The sequence below is a fragment of the Ornithorhynchus anatinus genome, chromosome 16, assembly GCF_004115215.2.
Source record: "Ornithorhynchus anatinus isolate Pmale09 chromosome 16, mOrnAna1.pri.v4, whole genome shotgun sequence".
NCBI lineage: Eukaryota > Metazoa > Chordata > Mammalia > Monotremata > Ornithorhynchidae > Ornithorhynchus > Ornithorhynchus anatinus.
The window spans coordinates 43,244,795-43,258,129 of NC_041743.1; the positions used below are offsets into that span (position 1 = coordinate 43,244,795).

The 13,335-nt window shown below is 49.6% G+C and overlaps 1 protein-coding gene across 3 annotated transcripts in view; it reads left to right on the forward strand.

Annotated features, from left to right (window-relative positions):
- Positions 1 to 8,558, forward strand: part of RCAN3 (RCAN family member 3) — a 28,858-nt gene extending 20,300 nt beyond the window's left edge. For all 3 annotated transcript variants that reach the window (XM_029080503.2, XM_029080504.2, XM_039914284.1), the window contains 3 exons: positions 3,124 to 3,297; positions 4,978 to 5,149; positions 6,231 to 8,558. In XM_029080503.2, the coding sequence (XP_028936336.1) occupies positions 3,124 to 3,297; positions 4,978 to 5,149; positions 6,231 to 6,415 (531 nt within the window). In that variant the 3' untranslated portion in view covers positions 6,416 to 8,558. The remainder of the gene's footprint in view (positions 1 to 3,123; positions 3,298 to 4,977; positions 5,150 to 6,230) is intronic.
- The last annotated feature ends 4,777 nt before the right edge of the window (positions 8,559 to 13,335 follow it).

The window sequence follows — 13,335 nt, forward strand, 5'->3', positions numbered from 1 at the left end:
TCTTAATCCCCATTTCACACATGAGGTAACTGAGGCACAGACCAGTGACTTGCCCAAGGTCAGACGTGGCGGAGTCAGAGCGCTCAACAACCATCATAAAATTTTTTAAAAAAAACACGTTTCTGGCGTGAGAGAACCAGAAGTCATTTGGGAAGGAAGATGGAGAAGGGACTGTAGCTTCCAGGATCAGATAAGCTACCCTGCCTGCAGAATATCGGTGGCGTTATTTGCATTCTTGACCTCCAACTAGTCCATAAAACATATTGCTTAAGGGAGGGAAGTAAAAAGAAGGAAGCAATTAAACAGATTAGATTTTAAAAGAGGAAGAACTAGGCTCTTGCACAAACTGTACTTATCTGAACAATGCTAATGATTCCTAGCTACCTCTCACCCTGTTTAGCATTTAGAAAGTGCTCCAAAGAAGGCCAAAAGAGATTGATTTTTAAAAAATCAGAGATCCAGCACTTAGTAAGAACAGATCCCTCTTGGGAAATGAGCCCAGAAGAGAGATGCTGAGAAATGTACTCAAATTCAGGAAATCATACTCCAGCCTCTCTAGTCTTCTTTCCAGGTGATATTTTAAGGTTCAGAAAAAAGATCAGATCGTCGTCATCGATGATATTTTTTGTGCAGAGCACCATACAGAGTGCTTGGGAGAGTGCAGCGCAACAGAATTGGCAGATTTGTTCCCTGCCCACAATCAGTCCATCAGTGGTATTTTTTTTGAGCGCTTGCTGTGTGCAGAGCACTGTACTAATCGTTTGGGAGAGCACACTGCAACAGAGTTGGCAGATAGTTTCCCTGCCCACACTGGGCTTACAGACCAGAGGATTTGTAAACACAGGTGAAACTTCAGGTCTGAGGGGACCGTTCTGGTGAGAGGACGCAAAGGCCCTGTTGAAATCGGTGACCTTTGGATCAAACAAGTACCATTATCACTTTCGGTCAGGTATTTCGAGATACGTTTTAATTGGGGTGGTTTTGTTTTTTCTCCCCACTTGTTATTTTGGAGGAAGGCGGCGCCCAGTGAATTTTTTCCTTGTCATTTGTGGGTAAAATTTGGTAAAGGGTGGCCAGCCCGCACATCTACAAGTCCTGGATCCCCGAGGGGTCTCGAGGGCTGGTTGAGTCTCCCTTGAGGCAGGTGAGTGGCTAAACTTCTTAAGATCGTTCCATGTAGGTGTGGGATGGAGGGATTCTCTGGTCTTTCCACTGTTTTTCGGCCAGTCAACAAATGATCAGAAACAGAGACCAAAAAAACCCCAAACTATCCTGCCTTAGTTTAACCCTATTTCAAATTTCAGTGGAAAAAAACCCCAAACTATCCTGCCTAAGTTTAACTCTTTTTCAGATTTCAGTGGGTATGAAGGGTGGCTGGTCAGTGTCTACCCTGTAATTACCTTTTGTGTCCTTTTTTTTTTTTTAATAGGCAAATAAACTCAGTCCTTTTACCCGCTCCTTCTAGGATCTGTTTTCCATCGTTTTTATTGTTCTGTTGGTTTTGTGGACCATTTACAGTTTCCTTCTCTTTTTTTATGATATTGGTTAAGTGTTTACTAAGTGCCCAGCATTGTTCTAAGAACTTCCCTCCCCCTTAGACTGGGAGTCCCATGAGGGACATGGGCTGTGTCTAACCCGATTATCTTGTATCTTGTAGTACAGTGCTTGGCATAGAGTAAGTACTTGATAAATACTATTATTATCATTATCGTTGTTATTATTGCCAGTACTATTCTTGACAGCCTTTCCTGATAAGGAATTTCACTGTAACAGAGGTTTCCCAGCATGCCGATGATAATAAGAATAAGAATAATGATGGTATTTGTTAAGCGCTTAGTATGTGCCAAGCCTGGGGTAGATACAAAGTAATCAGGTTGTCCCACATTAGTGTCTTAATCCCCACTGTACAGATGAGGTAACTGAGGCACAGGGAAGTTAAGTGACTATCTAAGGTCACACAACAGACATGTGGCGGACATGTCTATATCTGCAGGTTTGGTGATTCACCCTTTCCTCCCAACTCTCGTAGAACTTTCCTGTTGCCTTTATTTCCCCTGCAAAGCCCTCCCAAGGAATAAGATGCATTTGTATCTGAGTCTCACCTGGCTTTCTGGGATTGGAGTGTTTCTTGCACTAGCTTGGGTCTGTTCTACTTCCAACTTTACTCCCACCCTAAGGAAAAAAAAAAAACTTGAAGAGCGTGAGGGCTGAGGATAACACAGAAGATCATCACTGGGATAAGCCGACCCCAAACATATCCACAGAGGGGAAGGGAAAACAAGACTTTCTGCTGCCGGAGAAGGTGGAAATTAATCTCAGACACCTTCCTTTTCTTTAGGAAGGAAAGAAAAACCAGTGCGATGATCTTGGAGTTGATCAGGAGCCAGAAAATGAGAACTGGTGGTTCCTTTGTTCAGTCGTATAAATTGAGCCCTTACTCTGTGCAGAGCACTTTACGAAACTCTTGGGAGAGTACAGAATAGCAATAAACCGACACATTATTCCAAATTGGGAGACTTTTTTTCATCACAAGCGAGTTGGGAATTCCCCTCTCGGGGTCGCACCTGGAGAGATGGGGGAATGAGAGGAGCAATTTAGAATTTTTAGCAATGAGGGACTCTCAGTCAATCAGTGATATTTATTGATTGCTTACTGAATGCAGAGCACTATGCTGAGTGCTGGGAATAGTTCAGTACAACTGAGTTGGTAGACGTGTTCCCTATTCACAGCGAGCTGCCATCTAGACGGGGAGACCTGTCACCCTGCCGATTTCTTGCTCACGTCCTCCCTCTGGCCTGGAACTCCTGTCAAAATCTATGAGCCAGCCTAAATTTTAGCATTATGCTACTTACCGTAACCAAAGTAGGATGCGGTTTTGTGACGACCGGTGACATTTCAGTAATGGAGCGGAGACCTTGCACTGTTTGGAAAGAATATTATTTTTTTTTTGTATTTGTTAAGCTCTTACTCCGTGCCAGGCACTGTACTAAGTGCTTGGGTAGATTCAAGCTAATAAAACGTTAGCGTAAAAGTGCCCCAGCAGCAAAATTATATTTAGATTTTAAACCGCTTAAAATTCCTTTCACTGAAAGTCTTTTTTTCCCCCCTCCTCTGTCCCTTTAGGAGAGATTTGAAGCACTTTTCACCGTCTACGATGACCAAGTTACATTTCAGTTGTTTAAAAGCTTTCGAAGAGTCAGGATAAACTTCAGTAAACCGGAAGCAGCAGCAAGAGCCCGAATAGAACTCCATGAAACGGATTTCAATGGCAAAAAGCTGAAGCTGTACTTTGCTCAGGTACTTCACGGCCCAAAAGGGCATTTTCCTTTTAGCATTTCTGGTCCCTCTGTCGTACTGAAGCTGAGAAAAACTGGCGAGCTCCACGTACAGTCCATGATTGGCAACATGGGTAGTCTTTGTTTTTAACAATTAAGTCTTAAGTGGAACTTGTTTCTAAATTCCCGTATTAGCTGAAAAGGGATATGTGATTTCTCTTTCCTGTCTTTTATTGTTATTGTCATTATTACTGTGGTGTTAGGCTCTGGGGTAGGTCACTCAATCAGTGATATTTTCTGTCAGTCAATCGGATTGCCTGAGCGCTTATTTTGTGCAGAGGACTGTACTGAGCGCTCGGGAGAGTACAGTACACCAGAATGATAAAATAATCCCTGCCCAAAATGATCTTAGAGTCTAGATACAAGTTAATTAGGTTGGGCAGTCTCAGTCCCACCTGGGGCTCATAGTCTAAGTAGGAGGGAGGAGGATTTAATCTCTGTTTTACAGTCAAGGAAACTGAGGCCCAGAGAAGTGAAGTGACCTGCCTAAGTGGCGGAGCCGGGATTAGAAACCATGATCTTTTGAATCCCAGGCCCGTGCTCTCTGCGCTAGACCGTGCCGCTTGGCATGGATCTCTCGTCACTACTGTCGACTACTAGATCCTGGGTCGCTGGCATAGCCCGGTATGTCAGTTGCTATTTTTAGTGTTCTTACATTCATCGTTGGCCGGCTCAATTTCCTTTCTGTAAAACCCAGTGCAGTAGACGTCTTGTACCATCAGGGTTTGGTGCCGTATCAGGCTGCCTCAAGCCGACATATGCTCCGGAGGCAGGACTGTCAGTGGTAGTTGGCTAATTTTAACTCGTACTAACAAATAAGATCTGCAGCTCCCACCTACCCTACTTTTTCAGATGGTACTTGAGTGCCTACTGTATAATAATAATAATGATGGTATTTGTTAAGCACTTACCATGTGCCAGGCACTGTACTAAGTGCTGGGGTATGTTCAAGGTAAGGGTTGGACGCTGTCCCTATCCCACAAAGGGCTCATAGTCCTAATCCCCGTTTTATAGATGAGGGAACTGAGGCCCAGAGAAGTGAGGTGCTTTGCCCAAGATCACACAGCAAGCAGTTGGCAGAGCCGGGATCAGAACCCAAGTCTCCTTACTCCCGAGCCTGTGCTCTTTTCACTAGGCCATGCCACTTCTCTTCCGCTTGGGGTTTCCAGTTCACCAGAGAAAGCGGGAAAGGGATAGGGGATGGACAGTGTGAGGAAGAATAGAGGAAAAGTTTGGTTTGCCAAAGAGTACGCTTCTGGCTTGGAATGCCCTCCCTCCTCAAATCCGAAACACAGTTACTCTCCCCACTTTCAAAACCTTATTGAAGGTACATCTCCTCCAAGAGGCCTTCCCAGACTAAGCCTCCCCCCCTTCCTTTCCTCTTCTCCTTCTCCCTTCTGTATCGCCTGACTCGCTCCCTTTGTTCTTCTCCCCTCCCAGCCCCCCAGCACTTTTGTACATATCTGTCATTTATTTGTATTGATGTCAGTCTCCCCCTCCCCAGGCTATAAACTTGACTCAGGTAGGAAATGTGTCTCTTCATTGTTGCGTCGTCCGCTCCCAAGTGCTTAGTACAGTGCCCTGCACACACTAAATGCTCCTTAAATACAAATGAACGAGTGAATGAATTGTTTCCCCTCAGGTTCAAATGTCTAACGAAACTGGAGATAAATCTTACCTACTGCCCCCTCAGCCTGTCAAGCAGTTCCTGATATCCCCCCCAGCATCTCCCCCTGTCGGGTGGAAGCAGAGCGAGGACGCGATGCCCGTTATAAACTACGACTTACTCTGCGCCGTTTCTAAACTGGGCCCAGGTAAGGACGTTATCCTGCGGACTGTTCGGCTGGCTTCCTCCAGCGCCTGGGGTCGCCTCGGGTTTCCCCGGACCCCCCGCGGGGATCCACCGGTCGATCTGAGGGCTCCTCCCCTGAGGTCGGCCAGCTGTGGAATTCAGTTGACCGAGGGAGAAGCCCAAGTCCGGCGACACCGGGAGAGTTTCCGGAGATTGGTAGCGGAACAGAGAGTCTCCGTGCTTAGTACGGTGCTCGGCGCACAGTAAATGCTCAATAAATGCAGTTGATTGATTGATTGGTTCTCCGAGACCCCCCCTTTCCCAATTTCTAGATAATTTCCTCCAAATTGGGCCCTTCATTTTCCCCCAAATCCAGGGAAACATTACTTATGTGTAAAAGTAGAACAGGAAAAGAGTTGGTTTAAGGGCATTTGGCGGCTGGGGTTTGCACCCGGGCCCTCCATCGTCCTAAGGCAGCGGTGATATCAAAGATCGGCCCGGCAGGGAGGGTGACCGTGGAAGCCCAAATGGAGTATCGCTGTAGCACGAGGCCCCTGGGGGGGCATAGAAGAATTCCCATCTTTCCCTCGGGCACCAGGGAAGTGCCACTGGAGACTTTGAAGCGGCATTAAACCCAGAGAACCGGGATCGCCCCGGGAGGCCCGTGCCGGTTGTCCAGTCGGCCCGAGGCTGGAGCTTTCAGCCGTACAGACCGGGTGGGTGAGATGTCCCCTGGGCCGATGCCAGACCCGGACAGCGAGGCCGGGCGGTCCCCACTGCGACAGAGTAGAGAGGCCTGAGCGGGGTCCTTGTTTGCCCTGGCCCTTGGGCTCCCCTTTTCCAGGCTTCAGACATCATAAGGCATCAAGGGGAAGGAGTGGAAATGTCTGGGGGAGCAGTGCCCGCCAGACCAGAACCACCAGATCCCGTTGAGGAATGGGTAATACGTGCCCGCTCGCTCCTAGGTGGGGCCATACTCCTCCTGTGGGTAGCAGAGTAGAAGCCCGGGCGACACGTCAACGACACAGTTTAAAGGAAGGGAAGAAGAGGCGGCCGCTCTGTTGCCTGTCATTTATTTATTTATTTATTTTTTCCTCCCTTAGGAGAGAAGTATGAGCTTCACGCGGGCACCGAGTCGACACCGAGCGTGGTCGTCCACGTCTGCGAAAGTGAAACCGAGGAGGAGGAGGAAATGAAAAACCCCAAACAGAAAATTACCCAGACGAGGCGCCCCGAGCCACCTTCTACGATACTAAACGAATCCCCGACTTTCGACTGTACGCTGTAAGGGACCGGGCAGCCAGGCGCCGCCCCCGGGGGTCTCGGTAACGGAGAGTAGATTATCCCCCTTACCGCTTCCTGCGTCGCCCCCGACGACGTAGGTAAGGCTAGGAGAAGGGTGATTGCAACGCGATGCATATTTTCATCCGTCCTGTACTATTCTGAGGGTTGCCTCTATTAGCTCTATATTCTATAGTAGCAGCAGATGTTACGCGTAATTGTCTATTTCACGTTCAGAGTCTTAGATGCCAGTCTTCTAATCTGCACTTTAATTTCGAGGATCAGCCCCAAAACGTAGCAATCCTGGCAGGTTTCAATAGCGCCAAACCGGAGAGTTGGTTTTCTGTCATCCGAGAACGTTCCTTTTTCCCTGCTACCAGCAGACGTGAGGTATCCAGACCTAAAACGATATATATTAGCTCGGTCCAGTGTCATTTTTATAGGTTCAGAAAATAGCCCAGAGTTTAACAATCCTACGTGGGCGTGTGCTGATCCGGTAGCTCCTGATTCATTTATCGATCGAATATTAGCGTCCTTCGGTATGTACCAAGATTTCTGCATGGTTAGAAATCTCACATCTAGGGTGATTAGGGGAAAATTATTTGACCCATCTTCCTGAGTATTTTTTTTCGCCCCCTCCCCCGCCTTCAGAAGAAATGCCAAATTCACTAATGATGAAAAGACAGCCCAGATTTATGTGCCTGGGGCAGCTCCGGTCCCAAAAATCCTCACCAGAAGGAGCAAAGGGAAGAGCGTGTGGAACTCTCGGGCGGTTCTGTTCTGCCACATGTCGAACACTCTTGCCTCCCCAAGCCCGATTCCCCGAGAGGCGGAGGCCGCCCTGACAGAGCGGGACGGTTCTCCCGGGCGGCGCGGTTGAGTACGGGATCGAACAGCTTCAGTGTCCGCCAACTTCCTTCAGCATTGTAGAGTGGCTACCCGCCTTCAGCCTTGAGACATCCATCCTCCCCCTCCCCCACCGATGTTGTACCGTCCACTTGGTTCTTAAGCTGGTCCGTTTTCCGTGCGTCCGTTCAGTTCCGTTGCTCCTCTGCGTCCGATGAGCAGCTGTAGCGGTAGGATGATTTCCAAAGTCATTGGCGTCTTGCCCACTTAGTCGTTCTCAGCTTACTTTGTTTTTGGAAGGTGAGAATTTGTATACTCTGATGTGATCGTCCTCCCGTGGGTCCGAACGTTGGCAGAGGAGGATGGGGGCGGTTGGGTTTGTTCTGTTCCCTGGGGATTAATTGGGGACGGGTGTCACGGCTTGCAGTTTTCACAAAACACGGTGCTGTTCTTCACTTCCCAAATTGGGGCCGACACCCTTTGGTATTTCTGAGCTACAAGACACACCTTTCGAAGGGTTCCCCTCACCTATTTCCAAGCGTCTGCCTACTGGGCGTTCTGGGATAGACACGCTTGTGCCCATTTGTGGCGTGGTAAATGTCCTTATTAAATTTTGTCCCCGGTCCCTGAATGATGGGGAGAGCTGTTTTTTGACTGTTCCCGGCCCATAAATCTGCATCTGGAATCTGCCCTGACTCTCCCGTGGTACTGGTTGTGAATTCCATTAAAGGCTAGGATTTATAAAGGCAATTTACGCAGTTGAAATCAGCATTTGGCCATGTGGCAACCTAATGAATTCGCTTCTGGGGAACTGAGTTCAACACCGGGCCGGGTATCGATCTTTCCGGGCCCCCAGCTTGGAGTTCCAGACCGGAGTCGTGCAGTCAGGAAGCCGAGTGAGTTCTGAATGTGGTTTGGAAGCTATTGAATTTCCTCTAAAGTGAGCTTCAATTCAGCATTACTGTCTAAATTATCAAAACCCAGGCCGAGCTGTATTTGTTGTCCTCGGTTTTTCCACCCCGCTAATATTCCTCTTTATCACCACGCTCTCCTACGGCTTCCCTCTGTGGGCCCCCTTACCCTCCCCTCCCCTCCTCAGCCCTAACCCAGTTAAAGAAAGGGCCATCAATAAACCTTAAGGCCTTTGCAAACGTCAGAAAATCCATTTAGGATTTCCTGCTGGGTTAACTGCTCAATTTATCTCCTTTTTTGGAAAATAGATTGAACGAGTTGCAAAATTTCCAAACCGAAGCTCTTCTGTCAAATATCTATTTATCAAATTATCAAGTCGGCCAAGATTTTTTGAATAGGTCACGTTGTCACATCGGTTCCGGTGTGAGCTGTCTACCGGGTGAACACGAGGAGAACAAGTCACACAAAGCCACCCACCACGCTTAGTGAGGAAGCTCCCCCCTTTTCGCACTTCCACCTGTGGGTCCCCGCCCCCTCCACCCTCTCGGCCCTTAGTACAGTGTTCCACACAAAGTAGGCGCTTAGTAGATACTGTTACTAGTCCTAGTTTCTGGTCGCTATGCATTCGGCGTTGAAAGGGAAGTCTCCTCTGCTTTGCCCTTTTTCCTTTATTTCTAACTTGTGCGCCTTTTCCTTTCTTGGAAATCACATTTCTGGAAGCTGGTGAAAGAGCACTTTTACTGAGCTCCGAGTATCAGGGAGAGCAAGAGCCTTAGAAAAATGAGGGCCAAAGAAGGTGCCCCAGACTAGCAGCGGGGGAAGTTTGTTCCCCGGAACGAGGATGAGGGCGGAAGAATAATCTCGGTTCCGGGGTCCATCGTGTATGCGCGAGACCCACCGCTCCTTACGTTTCTGCTGGCGGAGGGCGGATTCCCTCGTTGAATCCCGGCATGAGCTGCAGATCTGCTTAGGACACACGCACGGCTCCAGAGAGATCTGCTGTCTCGCCCTCTCCCTTAGGGAGAGACGAGAGATGGGAAAGGTGGAGGGAGACTGAGCTCGGCTCGATTGCTTCGCCTTCCCGGAGAAAGTGGTCTACGTTCCCTTGTTCCCAGCGACATCCCGACAGTCTCCTGGTTCGATCCGACCACTCGGAAGTCTGAATCACGTCAGTTGGACGTAAGCCGTGGAAGATGCACGTCTCCCAAAGATAAGCCTTTAGCATCTCACACAGGCTGCCTTAGCTGCCTCTGGGAGCGGATGGGTTTTCAGGAGCGGTCCCTGCCTTAATTTCCCGTTTGATGTGTAAGGAGCACGTTCAGGTCCACCCCAGAGCCCCCCAAAATCCACTCCGGAAAGCAGAGGAGCCCGTGGTTGGAGTAGAGGCAGGAGCCGAGCCCACCTTCAAATCCCTTTCTCCGGCCCAGCCCGAAGTTGACTCTTAGATTCCACTGTGGGGCCGGGAAATGGAGGAGCTCAGGTGAGCCCGGTTCTCAGTGTTGGTTCAGCTTTCATTTCCTCGGTCAATGCAGAGCAGCAAGAAGCAACGTGGCCTAGTGGATAGAGCCTGGGGCCTGGGAGTCGGAAGGACCTGGGTTCTAATGTCGGCTCCTGCCGTGTGACCTCGGGCAAGTCACATCACTTCTCTGGGCCTCGGTCACCTCCTCCGTAAAATGGGGATGAAGACCGCATACAGTAAGCGCTCGATAAGTACGATTGAGTGAACGAACTGGGAAGCCCACGTGGGACACGGACCGTGTCCAGCCTGATTAGCTTGTGTCTACCCCCAGCGCTTAGTACAGTTTCTGGCACATACCAAGGACTTCACAAATACAGTAAGGAAAAAAAAGAGACGCCCAAGTCGTCTGCATCGGCAGGGCACGGGGACAATGGCCGTGATGGGGTGCGGAGGCTGGGTAGGCGCTGTGCCCAGAGAAAACCTGGTCGTAGGGAAGCCGAAAGAGACCTCCAAATCATCGAAGAACCTCTCCGGTCAGCAAGACCACGAAACCTCCATCTGACACGTTAGAGCCGTGACCCTCGGTGATCCGATCCTCTGATCGATCGGTGGTGTTTCTGGAGTGCTTAACTGCGTGCAGGCTGACTGAAAGGCTGAAGACAGCAGTGTCCCACCCACTGTCCCGTCCGAGATTTTAAATCTAATCCAGGCCGGGGCTTTGTCCGGAAAGAGGAAGTCTTTAGTGATAGCTCAGTGTGCTGGTCCAGGCTTTTAATAGGGCCTCCCCTCCGAGCTCTGTGAGTTTGAATCCCTTTTATATCCGCCCCCCTCTAGACTGTAAGCTCGTTACGGGCAGGGAATGTGTCTGCCAACTAGGTTGTATTGTCTTCTCCCAAGTGCTTAGTTCAGTGCTCTGCACACAAGGGCTCAGTAAATATCACTGAGGGATTGGTCGATTGAAGCCACGAACATTCCACGGCAGTGCAGAAATCCACCACCGCCAAGCTCTGCCTTCCTCTTCTAGATTTTTACGAGACCCACCCACTCCCTCTAGACTTTCTCCAGAGTCGACCATTCCATGTACATCGTACAATTGATCGGGATGTTTATTTAACTATCCTTCCCCTTGACCTCCCCACCCTTCTCGGGCCCTTAGTTAGGCTTGGGGCATAAAGTTGTCATGGGAGATGACAACAGACGATGTAAAATAAAGGATATGTTTTGGGGTCAGGCTTCCCCTTAGTATTCAGATCATGTCTGTCAAAGCATGGATCTTGCCCTCCCAACACCTCCCGCTTTGAGATCTTTTTTTGCGGGGGTATTTTTCATGTGGATTTTGGGCAAAAATAAGCTGTGCGCTCGGTTTTCTAGAAATCCGTGATTCAGAACGTAGAAAAAAATATTAAAAAACTTGTGCTCAGAAGAATTCGTGCTCTTGTGCTCAGCTGCGGCACCCGTAGGAATCATTAGGATCATAGCGCCCGCCACGATCGTGGAAAACGGCACACGCATCGTGGAAGTCGTCAGCGAGGGCCAGGAAAGCCTCGATTGTTCCAAGCTGGCGTTTCTCCGCCCGGGTGAAAAAGTGGGGTGACCGGCCGGCAGGCAGCCCCCCGACGCTCGGGCCACCCCGGAGACGTTTCCCCGGACCCCTGAAGTAACGCACAACCGGGTGACCTGCGTCTTCCTTCGTGAAGAATCTTCTGCAGAGTGTTTAGTCTCGAGAGAATGGAAGAGTCGCCCGGGCCGATGGTGGGTGAGTTTTTCCCCAGCAGCTCTCTCCACTCGGCCCCGAGCCTCGCGTCGGGGAGAAGCCGGAGGTGAGAGACGGAGGGAGGTTAAAAAGAACAGCCGCACAATCTGTGGCTGGTTTCTGTCGCACTCTTACTAACGCTCTGTGGCCAGAAGTGACTGTCTTAGGGAGCTTGGCTGGCGATCGCGGCACCCCGGTACTAAGGGTGATAACTAAAGGAGATCTCCTCAGTCGTTCGCCTAAACCCCGACGTCCGTCTGTGACCGTCCGCTCCGGAAGTTTCCTTCATAGTGGACCCGGATTGCCCTGACTCCATTTGTGGTCTCGTGTTCTATTTGAGTGACCCATTTCTTCTCTGGTCCTGTCACGTGTAGTGTTCTTGGTGTACTTCAAAACACGGTACGGTAATGTATTTATTTATATGTACTCCGCGTCTGATTGTAATCGAGGTGACAATCTTAATCGTAGTCGGTGTGTGATCAGCCAACTTGGACCATACTGTATTGCAAGGACAGTCTAGCACACCACGTGCTGTGAAAGGTGGCAAAAGCAGAATGTATTTTTTCTTTGGAAGCTTCGTGATTACTGATAAGAAGTTTTGTTTTTCAAAACTAAGAAATAAAGTTAGTATTTTTCAACAACTCATTGGATGAAGGTGTTCATTTCTGAGTGTGTGGAGGCGGGGGGAAGGGAGTAAACTCACCATTGGCTTTAAAGCCCTCACCTTCTTTGTCACCCCGGCTACTCTCCTACTACGACCCAGCCCGCACGCCTCCCTCCTCTCCTGCCAACCTTCTCACTGTGCCCCGATCTCGTCTTTCTCGCCGCCGACCCCTGGCCCGTGTTCTACCTCTGGCCTGGAAAGCCTTCCCTCCTCAAATCCGACAGACGATTACTCCCCCCGCCCGCCTCAAGGCCTTACCTCCTCCAAGAGGCCTTCCCTAAGTGCCCCCTTTCCTCTCCTCCCATTCCTTTCTGCTTCGCCCCGACCTGATCCCTTTGTTCTTCCCCACTCCCAACCCCAGAACACTTATTTCCATATCTATAATTTATTTATATTAAGGTCTGTCTCCACTCCCTATACTCTCAGCTCGTTGTGGGCAACCTGATCGCCGTGTATCTCCCCCCAGTGCTTAGAACAGTGAATCGGGCAGGCCGGGGAAATCGGGCACAATCGCTATCAGTCAACTAATCGATTGCCTTTATTGAATGCCAGGACACTGTAGTAAACTACTGGAAGAGGACAATATACCAGTCTCTTGTTTGTTTTGAAGTTCAGGGCTTACTGAGAGCTGGGGCAGATGCAAGTCGATCAGGTTGGACACAGTCCCCGTCCCACGTCGTGGGTTTCACAGTCTTGATCCCTATTTTACAGACGCGGTAACCGAGGCCCAGGGAAGCCAAGTGACTTGCCCGCGCTCACACGGCAGACAAGGGGCAGAGCCCGGGATTAGAATCCACATCCTTCCGACTTCCAGGTCCGTGCCCTCTGCACTAGGCCACGCCGCTTCTCATCTACTTCCCTCAATCCGTCGATGGTATTTATTGAGCGCTCGGGAGAGAGCGCGGTCAAACAGAATTTGTGAACACGTTCATTCGATAGTATTTATTGAACGCTTACTATGTGCAGAGCACTGTACTGAGCGCTCGGGAGGGACAGTTCGGCAACAGATAGAGACAATCCCTGCCCATCGGCAGGCTTACAGTCTAATCGGGGGAGACGGACAAAAACAAGACAACTTAATAGCAATAAATAGAATCAAGGGGATGGACACCTCATTAACAAAATAAATAGGGGAATAAAAATATCTACAAATGAGCACAGTGCTGAGGGGAGGGGCGGAGGGGAAAGGGAGTTTAGCTGAGGGGAGGGCGGGGCAGAGAGGGAAAAGAGGGAAAAGGGGAAGCTCAGTCTGGCAAGGCCTCTTGGAGACGGAGACTGTATCCGGTCCGATTA